This window comes from Gekko japonicus, unplaced genomic scaffold (assembly GCF_001447785.1).
Source record: "Gekko japonicus isolate JY-2015 unplaced genomic scaffold, Gekko_japonicus_V1.1 scaffold761, whole genome shotgun sequence".
Taxonomy (NCBI): domain Eukaryota; kingdom Metazoa; phylum Chordata; class Lepidosauria; order Squamata; family Gekkonidae; genus Gekko; species Gekko japonicus.
The window spans coordinates 345,341-358,313 of NW_015177030.1; the positions used below are offsets into that span (position 1 = coordinate 345,341).

Consider the following 12,973-nt stretch of genomic DNA (forward strand, 5'->3'; position numbering starts at 1 on the left):
CCGATAGGCCCCTCCCTTCCTTGGGTGGGAACTTTTGCACCAGCACCCCAAACTTTGAGGAACTGGGGGGACCCCATTCCGACAGGCAGAAGTGACCTGGCTCCCCTTCCTGGGGGAGGGAAAAAAATTCTAATTTCCTGTGGGCCAAAATCAGGTCTTGAGGCTGTGACAGAAAGGAGGACAGATGCCCGGTGACCAGCTTCTCCCAGACAGAGGTACCCGGGGGCAGGTGGGGTGGAGGGGAAATGAAGCTTCCAGAAAAAAATTTCAGAGAATTTTTTTTTAACTTCTTTCTTTTCTGCCATCGTGTCAAGCTGTCTTGTGGTGACCCCTAGTGGGGCTGGCTTGCTATCCCCTGCCTCTGCATCCCAGCCCTGGCATTCCTTGGAGGTCCCCCTTCCAAATACTAGCCAGGGCCGGCCCTGCTTAGCTTCTGAGATCTGACGAGATCAGGCCAGCCTGGGCTATCCAGGGCAGGGCAGGCCTCCAGAAATTTTGCAGCCATGGGCGGTGGGTGGGACGACAATCAGAAAATTGTGAGAACACTGAAATACATGCAATACTTTCTTCTAGACCTTAAGCTTACTTTACTTTTATAATAACATAATATGCATCATGTACAGCTTAGCTTATAAAACTGTAATACGTTTGTTTAGAGAACATAAAAGTATAAATGCCCTCATTTTGCCCAAACAAACACAAGTGCTGGTTAACAGAACAGAATGCTCCCGACCGCTGCACCCTGGAACACCCCTGGGATGCACCCCTTCGTTTTTGCCATTTGGCAGGTAAGAAAAAATAAACGCTGAAAACAGAAAACACTCTTTTTGTAGTAAAGAAAAAAAGTGTATGATTTGGAGAGAAGGCGTCTCCCACAGTCTACACAGGGCTGGCAATATATTCGGATAGTGATTTTTAACTGAAAATCTTTGAGCTCCACAACACACACATTAACTGCAGACAAAATTAGCCATATTTAAATGCATCTTTGAAAATGTCCAGATTTTTCTTTTTATGTAAAACATCTTTCATACTAAACTTTCCAGATAAGTAAGACCTTGTCTTAGAAACTGTTTTACTCATGCCAAAAAAAAGAAACTCTTTCAGGAGACTTTTCTCAGTGCTCCTCAAAATTGCCAATTTTTTCACAACCCTTGTTATTCCGACACCCCCCCCACCCTAGATTTCCCCCCTTCCCATCTGCGGGCAAGGAAAGCTGTGCTTCTTGATGCAGACAGCCCAACAACCTGCGAAGAGTTGGCCACTTCAGCTCAGTCTCGCACGAGCCGCCGTGTGAGACAGGACGCTGGACTAGACAAACCATGGGTCTGCTCCATCGGGGCTGTTCTAATGAGCCTGACAGCACCTCTCTCAGACCAGGGGGCTACTGGTGGGAGAGCAGGCCCTCCGCAGTCTCGTTTACTTGAAAACAAGTTGCCCACCTTGTGCGTTTCAGGGCATGCAGCAGGGCGAACCAAGCCGCCCAGGCTCAACGACTCTCAACCACCAGCTGGAGCAAAGAAAGCAAAGACGGGGCTTTTGCAAAGGTCCCGAACACAACCAGCCCGTCCACGTGAGCAACTGACTCTCAGCAGGCGAGGAGAAAGCCTGAACTCCTGCTTCCTCCGCCACATCGCCCCCAAGAGACGAGTTGCTTCAGGGGAAGAGGCTCCTAAGGAGAGCAGCTCTCCTTCCTTCTTGGGCCCACCTGTCTCCCGTCCCGCTTCCCCCACCCCACTACTCCAGAGCGGTCTCATCCATGCCTCTCCTGCCTCCCAACCCCCCTAGCTAAGGATCTGGGCCAGTCCAAACGCGCTATGGCTGCCTAGCAGGTACTCTACAAATTATGCGAAGGGCTGAACCCCACCAAGCTGCATCTGACTCCCCCCCCAACACCTGCAACTGATACAAACCCAACATGCTTTGCTCACACCATTCCAAAAATGATGGTGCGTGTCAATGTTCCCTTTAAACTGTGGAGTCCTGTGAGCAAAAATTAGACGCGCTATGGCTGCCTAGCAAGTACTCTACAAATGACGCGAAAAGTTGAACCCCACCAAGTCGCATCTGACTCCCCCCCCTGACACCTGCAACTGATACAAACCCAACATGTTTAGCTCACACCATTCCAAACATGATGGTGTTCCCTTTAAGCTGTGGAGTCCTGTGAGCAAAAATTCTACTTTGTGAGCCACTGGCATTAAAGTTGTGAGCCAGCAATTGGGCTACTGCATCAATTAGTTTGCTCTGGAGCAGTGTTCCCTCTAAGCTGAGTTAGTGTGAGCTAGCTCACAGTTCTTTAGCGTCCGGCTCACACATTTTTGTCCTAGCTCAGGAAGGAAGGCTCCAGAGCAAACTAATTTATGCAGTAGACAAATTGCTCGCTCACAACTTTAATGCCAGTATCTCACAAAGGATAATTTTTGCTCACAAGACTCCACAGCTTAGAGGGAACACTGCTCTGGAGCCATCCTTCGTAAGGACAAAAACGTGTGAGCCGGAGGCTAAAAAACTCTTGAGCTACCTCACACTAACTCAGCTTAGAGGGAACACTGGTGTGTGCGTGTGTGGGGGCTTTGCACAGATGCAGCCCAGGGGACGGGAAGCCCCCACCGCCACCCCAGCCCCAAGGATCAGCCTCCCCAGACCTCCCTCCTGCCCCTCCCTGCTCTGTGACTTTTCCTCCTGAGGCCTAATCAAGTTCAGAGTCTGCCTGACGGGGGAAGGAGAATTCAAATTCAGTGAAACGGGAAGTCAGTTCTGCAGGTCCGTTTTGCCTTTAGAACCCCAACTCACGTGGCCTAGCGCTTCAAAGCATACCTAGCGCCATATCTGTACAGTATCTTGGATACCATCAATAAGATGGGCTGATAGAAAGACACACTGACTAGTCTTCTCCTCTGGGATTCACTTTGAGATCTCACCAGGTCCCCCACAAACAGTCTGGACTCCCGATGAAGCAGCGCAGAGGGCCGAATACTTAAATGCCTAGGCTGGGGTGTGTATGTGTCAAAGGCCACTCTCCTGGGGCAAGCAAGAATCATCTCCAGACCAGTGTTCCCTCTAAGCTGAGTTAGCGTGAGCTAGCTCACAGTTTTTTTAGCCTCCGGCTCACGCATTTTTGTCTTCGCTCAGGAAGGATGGGGCTCCAGAGCAAATTAATGTATGCAGTAGCCAAATCGCTTGCTCACAACTTTAATGCCAGTAGCTCACAGAGTAGAATTTTTGCTCACAAGGCTCCATAGCTTAGAGGGAGCATTGCTCCAGACACCCTGGCAGGGAAAAGGGGAGTCGATCCCTCCTGCTCCCCACAGCTGTCCATGTGTCTCGAGTGACCCAAGCAGGTACGTGGGAGAAGTAGTGGGATTTTTTTGGAGTTGCCAAGGAGACAGAGGGGAACTGAGAATGACACAAGTCTGTTCTTGGTATTTCCAGGCAGACACCAGGTTGGATCCAGACCAGATGTTTTGTGAGCTCAAGGCCTTCCACTCACAGAGCACTACTTTCCCACCTCTGTGCAGCCTGAAATGCCCCCTTGCGATCACGGAGTCTCAGAGCGGCTTAGAAACTCCTTTCCCTCCCCCTCCCCACAACAGACACCCTGTGAGGTAGGCGGGGCTCAGAGAGCTCTTTCCAGAACTGTCCTTGCGAGAACAGCTCTGAAAGAACTATGGCTTGCCCAAGGTCATCCAGCAGCTGCAAGTGGAGGAGTGGGGCATCAAACCTGGTTCTCCCTGATTAGAGTCTGCGCACTTAAGCACTACACCAGATTTCAGGAGGCATTGCAGGCTGACGCAGGAAGGGGGAGGTGGAAAATCACACTCCCTGAGTGGAAACCCTTGCATCTGCAGCAATGTTAATCTGGGCCCAATGCTTAGAAAGAGATGACAAAGAATCAGTCATCGGCACGTGGGACCTGGAGTGGAGAAAAAGGGGACTCAAACTGCTGCCCAGCCGTTAAAACAAAAGGCCTACAGGTGACCTCTGGACAGTCTCCAACCTCACAGGGCAGTTGTGGGAATACAGATCTGAGAGACCGATACAGACACTGCCTGTTGACTGGCAAGTAACACAGCTGGCCAAAGGTAAGCCTCGAAGTACGGGAGCAGACGGTCCCATTGAGCAAAGATACATCTTCCAAAATGGGGACGGACCGGCTTGAACCAAGCCGCTTAAATGTTTTTCATGGGAAGCGGCCTGACTTAAATCAGACTCCGTGCACGGGCAAAGGCCCCTGGGAAAACCTTTCGCCTCAGGTCAGTGCCACACTTACACAACGCCTAGGAGACCTGGATACAGGCCCCTCCCCTCAATCTTTTCCTGTTCAGTGCTCTCAGCAGGCATCTCTTCCTCAACCAGCACTCGAGCCCCCCCCGGCTGGGCTGCTCTACATCATCCCTGACGCAACCCCCCACCCCACCCCATCAGAGCTGTGTGTGGCCCTCTGGCTGCCGTTGCAGTCTGCTATTTCACTGTGCTTGTTGTGAGAGGGATCAGATCCCCACGTTTATCACCTCCTAGAACAAGTGAATCACACAAACACAACGGTCCGGAGAAGAGGCCCTTGCAAGCAGAGGGCGCCAGAAGTGGAATTCCTCCACTTATGTAATTCACAGTGCAATTTCATGTACGTTTGCTCCGAAATAATTCCCTTTGTGCACCGTGGGATTTATTCTCATGCAAGTATGCACAGGATCCACAGCCTCTGCAGGCCCCATCATTTCCACTCAGCTCCACAGCTTCGACTCTATAGTCGCAAAAATGTCGAGGAGAACCAAAGAATACAAGGCGGGAATTTCTTCCTGCAATTACGAACTAAGCCAGAAAACTCATGCCCAAAGAGGGCTGTTCCCTCTCAGCTGTGGAGTGTTATGAGCAGAAATTCTACCTCGTGAGCCAAAAGAGCTACTAACATTAAAGTTGTGAGTGAGCCTGCATTTGATTGTTGTGTAAATTAGTTTTTTTAGAAGATTATTACCATTACCTTGTAAAAATCTCAGAATGAATTGTTTTAAACTATAGTTTAAAAACTACTTAAGCATTATAAGTGCGGTGGCTCAAGTGGTTAAGATGCTGAACTGCAGGCTGTGGAAGGTCAGTAGTTCAGCAGTTCGAGACCCGGGTGCTGCATGATGGAGTGAGCTCCCATCTCTAGTTCCAGCTCCTGCCAACCTAGCAGTTCGAAAGCCAGAAATTGCAAGTAGATAAATAGGTACCACTTCAGTGGGAAGGTAACAGCGTTCCGTGCGCCTTGGGGTTTAGTCATGCCAGCCACATGACCACGGAAACGTCTTCGGACAGCGCTGGCTCTTCGGCTTTGAAACGGAGATGAGCACCGCAACCCTAGAGTCAGATTCGACTGGCTTTCGAGCAAGGGAACCTTTACCTTTTAAAGCATTATAGAATTCTAGGAGAGATGGACTAATCTCAATTGAGCTGGCTAACCAATTCTAATAGTAACTGAGATGTCATTTGTATCTAAAAACCCTTATGCTTAAATGCATGTATCTGTACCTGGCAAAGTTCTAAGTGAGTCACTTGTACGTATCAGAAGACGAGGAGGAGGAGGAGGAGGAGGAGGATTGGATTTATACGCCGCCCTTCACTACCCGAAGGAGTCTCAGAGTGGCTTATAACTCCTCACAACTCCCCTCCCCACAACAGACACCCTGTGAGGTAGGTGGGGCTGAGAGAGCTCTTTCGAGGACTGCTCCTGAGAGAACCCTTCTGAGAGAACTTGTGACTGGCCCAAGGTCATCCAGCAGCTGCAAGTGGAGGAGTGGGGAATCAAGCCTGGTTCTCACAGATTAGAGTCCGCACACTTAACCACTACACCAAACTGGCTCAGGATGGGCTGGCACAATCATCCACTCATTCCAGCACACAACATGGCCCCTCAAGCTAGAAAACATGACATTGGATACATGGTGTGTAAGAATAAATCAAACAAGAGAAAGCTATGCATGCTGAAATTATTCGTTCCGATAAGCTATAGTTAGAAAACATACAGTGTACCTTTCAATGCAATTGGGCTTTTGTTCCAAAAGGTGGGGTTTTTTTCTTCTTAGACGTCATTTTAGCATTTTTTTAAAAACCAACACACATTTCATTCATTGGTATTTAGGAAATATTATAGGATATCAACGCCCATTTGTTTCAACAGTAGCATCAGTAGTTTTTTGGCATATTCAGGTTCCCATGTGATATACTGAGCCCACGCTTGTGCACATTTACTCAGGAGTAAGAGCCAGTTGTTTCTATTACACCCTAGCTCCATCTCACACAACTTGTCCCTCTCCCTTTTGCTCTAAAAGGGGCTCTACCCTACCTCAAAACCACACCTTCTAATTGGGAGAACCTGACTTATCATTGAGTGTGATTCACTGGAACTTCATTGCCCTCTGCTGAGCCAAACATCTGTGCGCTAAGGGTTTGTATGCGCCAGTATGAACAGTGGGCATGAGGTTTCTGGCTTTGTTCATAATTGCTGTATTTTCACTTCAAGAGCAAATTTTTCAAGTCCTAAGCAGCAGCAACACCATTTCAAGAACTAGCAGGGACACCTTTGCACTCATTGCATGACATACCAACCAACCTGCTCCGAGGGCTTCGCTACTTTCCCAGCTGCTCAGAGCCAGCGGCGTAGGCTGAGCAAACCCAACCCTCCCTGCCTTGTTCCGCCCACTTTCCACAAAAGCAGGAGGCCCAGCCCGCGGGAGACGTACCACTCTTCATCCTTGTGGGCCAAGAAGAAGTCCTGCATCTGCTGGCGCCGGAACTCCAGTTTGTAGTCGTTGTAGCGCTTTACGGCTTCCGTCTCATCAACAGAATCATCCAGGGAGAGGAGGAACTCCTTGAAACTCTTCATGACGGGCGGGGCAATGCCCAGGTCCACCTCTGCGATGTTCCCCAGCCTAGGAAGAGAACAATGCAGATAGGATCTCAAACTTCAATGGCGCCTAAGGGGAAGCAGATTTTCTACCAAATAAAATTCTGCAGCGGGTTTTCAAGTGTTCAGGTGCTAGCTACAGATATGCCAACAACAGTGTGCGCCCCCACCACAACCTCTGAACACCCTGTATGATGTCACCATTTCTGACCAAAGGCCCTGAGAGCGCAGTCAGAGGGAAACCCCCCCCCCCAAATGCTCAGGGGCCTGCATCTGCCAGAAGCTTGAGAGAACTTTCTATCTGAGCTGGGGAGGGTTTTTTTTGCCACCTAGGACTGAGCTACAAAGCGGGAAAACTGAGATTTTATGAAGCCCTTATTGTAAACTCTTTGCCTTGTTGGTTGAATTCTATCATGCACCATTTCCCCCCAAAGGCCCTAGAAGAAAACCCGCTGAATCCTCCTGTTTCTCTCTTCCCCTCCCCCCTCATTCTCCAATATACAATTCAACTCTATTTACCTAGTAACACCACCTTAAAACTTAAGTTTTTGTTCCAGAGTTACAAATATTATGGACTACAGACTATGACAAGAATCTCTTCAAGCCTTAGCTAAGCAAATAAACAACAATATGCCTTTAAATAAGTTAAGTTGCTCTTTAAAACCAGAAACTGCTCTGAGCGCTTAAGATGAAGGAAGCCAAAGAGATGAGTAAAGAATTTCACGGACACATTTGGTCTACTTAACCCCTGCATCGCCAAGATGGGGATGCCCTTGTGCCTGCACGCATCTGGGGCTCTTAGAGGGACCAACAGCCAGACTTCAGACAAAATATAATTTGTGGCTCAGTGCCACAGTCTCAAGCTTTTTGGGTGGTTTCTAGCCAGGAGGCTTTGTGGAACCGGCTGAGAGGATTCGGCTTACCTGGCTTGGATAGGCAAGATGTGGTGCTGCGTCACGTGCATTTCAGGGTGGGCCCAAGGTTGGGGAGGTCCATAGGTGGGGCCAGTGGAGACCCCACTATAGGGCATCTCGTAGCCACTGTGATAGGGGTCGGCTGTGTGCTCATCCCTGTGGAAATTGGGGGAGGGGGCAGAAAAACATCCTCAAGAGGACTGGGAGAGAACCAGGACACTAAGCGTGGCAGTGGTGTTGTTTTTACAGCAACCTGCTTTGCGACTGTGGCCTCCGTTATGCCTGGAAGCCCTTCTTCGTGCTACACGTAATTCACTTCCAGAAACTGTTGCCACAGGTTACAATTGACCATGCTGACACACAAGCTTAAAAAAAAAAGTTAACAAAAAACAGAGCCTCCTTGTTGACAGGCAACGTGCACAAACATGCTTCTGACTGGCAAATGTGGGGAACAAACATCAGGGGACAGATCTCCCTCTCATGCTCTGCTTGTGGGTGTGCCAAGGTCAGGTCCCTAAGTGGTGTCAGACTCACACATACATACTGGACTATATGCCCATTTGGAGCCAGAACCTACCTAACACAGGATAAGAAAGGGAGGAGCAATGGAGGGGGCGGGCAGCACCACCTACCAATCCCGTCGCATCCGCTTCTGTGGAGGGCTCAGATCATGGCGAGGCGGGGGGCACCCCGACTGTCATAATCCCGGTACTCTCCTCGGCTCCGGCGCTCTCGGCCCCTATCCCACTCCCTGAGAGTAAGAGGTACACAGATTATAAAATGCATGACTGTCACTGCTCATCTCTTCCTTTCTCCATTCCCTGTGACAAAAAGGGAAATCTGGCAATTATTTGGTTACGGTTCCATCTCTGCAGATGCTTTCAAGTTGACCCTGCAAGGTTACTCCTCATACTGGTTATACAGATGATGAATCCAAAGCTGAACAAAGGACTTGCACAAATCCACACGGTGACCCGGAGAACAGGAAAGATCCCCCAAGACAGAGGACAATTCACCCAGCTCCCTGACCACCAGCCCAAATCCTGAAAGCCCACCTGTCACTCCAGTCATCCCGCCGCCTGTCATCGCGTTCACGAGAGCGGTCATAGTCGCTTCGCTCCCGCCGGAACTTGTCTCTGCGCCGGCGGTCATATTCATCGTCACTGTCCCCCATTGAGGCAGGAAAATAACTAGTGCAAAGCAGGCAAGAGAAAAAGATTTAATCCAATATAATCACCTGTGGGGTGGAACAAATATCCCATCCAGTGTTCCTTCTAAGCTGAGTGTGAGCTAGCTCACAGTTTTTTAGCCTCCGGCTTGCACATTTTTGTCTTGGCTCAGAAAGGAGGGCTCCAGAGCAAACTAAGTTATGCAGCAGCCAAACTAATCGTTCACAACTTTAATGCCAGGAGCTCACCAAGTAGGAGTTTTGCTCACAACACTCCACAGCTTAGAGGGAGCATTGATCCCATCATATCATAAAGTAGACAAAGGCAAAAAGGAAAGCAGGCTGAACTGGCAGGGGTGAATGGCAGCAGCCAATGGCAGGGACAGATCCAGGGCCTCTGACACACAAAGTCCGCACTGTGCCAAGGGGCCCCGTGCCTCCTCCTCACCGAGGAACTCAGCAAATAAGTAAATATTTTTAGAAATGAGCCATGAGTAAAGATGGAGTATAGATGTTTCAGTAAATAATATTTTTTTTAATGCTCAAATAGACGTGCAATCGTTTGCAAGACCTGAGCAAGACTGTTAACGAAAGGAGGACATTAATTCACAGGGCTGCCATAAACTGGAAGTGACTCGACAGCACTTAACACACAAACACACACACAGGCTTGCCAACCGCCGAATGGGGCCTGGAGAGGGGGCCCTCCCCCCTGGGCTGGCCTCAAATTGAATTGATGTAATTAACTTTGATTTAATTAGCTGCACCCCTCTCCCAAAAAATCCCTAGCTACAGGGCTCTCCCTCTCCAAACTTCACCCCCAAATATCCAGGACTTTCCCAACTGAGAGCTGGCACACCTAATACACAGTGCCGGGGGAAGCGCCGTGGACCTCAAAGCCCAACTCCTGCATTCTCCACACTCATGGCACCAGCTGAATGGGAATCACAGCTCAGCTCCAGACTTCAGAGATCAGTTACCCTGGAGCAAATGGCAGCCCTAGGACTCCACACACACACAGCAATTCGGGCATTTCAGAGAAATAAAAACATAGTGTCTGGGAAATAAAATTCAGATTCTACATAAAATACAACTTCTGTTAAAAGATACCCTACGTTGAGCACTTGGAGCATTTTATTACATATAGAAGCAGCAGCCCAGTAAAATTTTTGACACAAGTTCAATTACGTTTTCCTCTGTGCTATTTAAAAGAAATAAGAGCATTTTACTACGTATAGAAGCAGCAGCCCAGTAAAAATTTTGCCGCAAGTTCAATTATGTTTTCCTCTGTGCTATTTAAAAGAAATAACAGTTCATTCGGCCTAGGAGAGTCTGAAACACCACCCAAGACGGGTGATAAAATACGTCGCCTAATACCAGAATAACAACAACATTCAAACGGCACGTGGTATAACTGTTCCAATAGCTTCATAGGTACAAGGGCAAAATCTGTTGGCAAAGGGTCTTCCGAATAAAGGAGTCTTCCGAATAAAATTGCCGAGAGTAAAACATTAAGCCCGGCCAGTGTAAAAATTCTGCGCAATTTTGGAGACTGCAGTTGGAAAAACGTTCCCTCTAAGCTGTGGGGTCTTGTGAGCAACAATTCTCCTTTGTGAGGTCCTGGCCTTAAAAGTTCTGAGCGATTTGGCTGCTCTGCATCAATTAGTTTGCCCTTCTGGAGCCCCCTCCTTCCTGAGCCGAGACAGACATCTGAGAGCCGGAGGCTAAAAAACCTGTGAGCCGGCTCACACTCACTCGGCTTAGAGGGTCTTGAACGCGGCAGAGCCCCCCAACCCGCGTGGAGGGATTGCGCGCCGGCCTCCCAGCCCACCTTCCTCGCTCTCGCTATTCTCCTCCGCTCCGGAAGCTGCGTCTCCACTTGGCGTCACGTCCGGCCGCTCGGCGGCTGAGGGCCAATCAGGAGGAGGCGAGTATTGAGGACCCGGATGAGAGCGGGAGGTGGGGGCGCCCCGGGGAGTAGAAGGCGCTTCCGGCCGGCCGCTTCCTCCCCCGCCCCCTTCCGGAAGAACATAGAGAGATGGGCAGACGACGGGCCTGCGATGTGGCCTAGAGCGGCTTCCGGGAAAAGGAGTCCCGGGCGGCCTCCACGCCCCTTGGGAGGCCTTATTGGTGTTTGTTTTTGTGGTTTTTACCGTTATTTCCCCAGGGAGTCCCAGCGTCACGTTGGGTTGCCAAGTTTGGGTTGGGACATTCCTGGATGTTTTGGGGGAGGGACCTGAGGCCATGGAATCCACACTTTCTAAAGTGGCCATTTTCTCCTGTTGCGATTCCGGGAGGTCTCCAGGCCTCACTTGGAGATTGCGAACCCTAATCTCCAGCAATGCTCCCTCTAAACTGTGGAGTCCTATCAGCAAAAATTCTGCTTTGCGAGCTACCGGCATTGAAGTTGTGAGCAGGAAGGTGATTTGGCTGCTGCATGAATTAGTTTGTTCTGGACTGGAGCCACATCCTTCCTGAACGAAGACAAAAATGTGTGAGCTGGAGGCTAAAAAACTGTGAGGTAGCTCATACTAACGGAGCTTAGAGGGAATACTGATCTCCTGGTGACATTGCAACGTGAAGTAAAGCTGGAAGACTTAGATTTACATGAGGCCATACTTCGTGCAAGGTCTTACATTTATTTCCAGAGTTAATGCCGCAGCAGCCCAGGGCTTTCCTCGCCCTCTTCTGAAAGATTCAGTGCTGGCGGTGGGGGTGTGTGTGTGACCATTTGACGGCCTCTTGCTCAGAAAAAAAAAAGCGGGGTCGCTGGATTCAAGCAGGAGATCTGCAGCTTGCACCTAGGCACAACACAGACTGTGCAAGGATCATGTCCTGAAGCTTCCTTTGCTTGTTTTTTGTATTTTTAACATCTTGCCTGACCAAGAGAACTCAAAAGCTTGCAGTGTTAAGTGTCATTTGCTTGATCCTAGTAAAAGGTATCCTATGAACTGTGCCCTGGGTTTTTGGATTTCACCTTAAAAATAAAATTGTTACTTTTGCTCTGATATACACAGGGTGCGTTCAGACAGGCCGTTTAGTCCACTTTCAGCACGCTTCAGTAATGGATTTTATATCCACGTTCACACACCCAGCTGTCGCTTTCCTGCTCAAACCCCCTTTAAAACGGAGTATTTTTTTACCAGGTCCCTAAGTGGTGTTTTTCTGATTCTCCAGTTGTAGCTGCACTTTTCTGACGTCTGATCGCTCCTGCGGTGTCAAGCCGCTTCTGGTTTAAACCCCCTCCCACTCGAAAGCTGCCCGAGGCTTCCACTTTTCGCCCGCCGTTTTTAAAAATGCGTTTGCGGTGTGCGCATAAGTGGGGCTCCACCACCGCGTTTAGAAAATCGACATTTAAATGGTCACTCGTGTTAGTGTTTAGATGAGTTCAGGATCTCACAAACGCCATTTTCAGTTCAAACATTTAGAAGAAGAGATTGGATTTATACCCCGCCCTTCACTACCCCAAGGTGTCTCAGAGCGGCTTACAAACTCCTTTCCCTTCCCCTCCCGACAACAGACACCCTGTGAGGCTGGTGGGGCTGAGAGAGCTCTGACAGAAACTGCTCTTTTTTCAATAACAGCTCCTTATCAGAACTACGGCTTGCCTAAGGTCATCCAGCCAGGTGCAAGTCGAGGGGTGGGGAATCAAACCCGGTTCTCCCAGGTTAGAGTCCGCGCACTTAACCACTACACCAAACTGGCTTTTGTTGGAGGGATTGGATTGATTTGCCCTGGTGGTTCTGCGCATGCGCCATGATAGTTCCCCCCCTTCTATGGAGGGGCACCTATGCGCATGCGCAAACTGAGGGAATTTTTTTTAAAAACCTGCCAACACACGCTCTTACGTGTCGGTAGTGTGTAGACCCCGGGGAGCGACGTGACTGCGCAGTAAGGCGGGATAAGGGAGGTGTGATCACGATTATCCAGATCAAATACAATCCGGTTAGAACCGGAGCAGTTTAACCCGCTCCCAGCACGCCGTCTGACTGCACCCACACA

The 12,973-nt window shown here is 49.5% G+C and overlaps 1 protein-coding gene across 1 annotated transcript in view; it reads right to left on the reverse strand.

The window, feature by feature from the left end:
• The window catches only part of SRRT (serrate, RNA effector molecule), a 22,215-nt gene extending 11,354 nt beyond the window's left edge, over positions 1–10,861 (reverse strand). Inside the window, 6 exon segments of the mRNA XM_015427914.1 lie at positions 6,726–6,914; positions 7,813–7,959; positions 8,436–8,493; positions 8,496–8,554; positions 8,859–8,993; positions 10,803–10,861. Coding sequence (XP_015283400.1) covers positions 6,726–6,914; positions 7,813–7,959; positions 8,436–8,493; positions 8,496–8,554; positions 8,859–8,977 — 572 coding nt within the window. The 5' untranslated portion in view covers positions 8,978–8,993; positions 10,803–10,861.
• Positions 10,862–12,973: the final 2,112 nt, after the last annotated feature.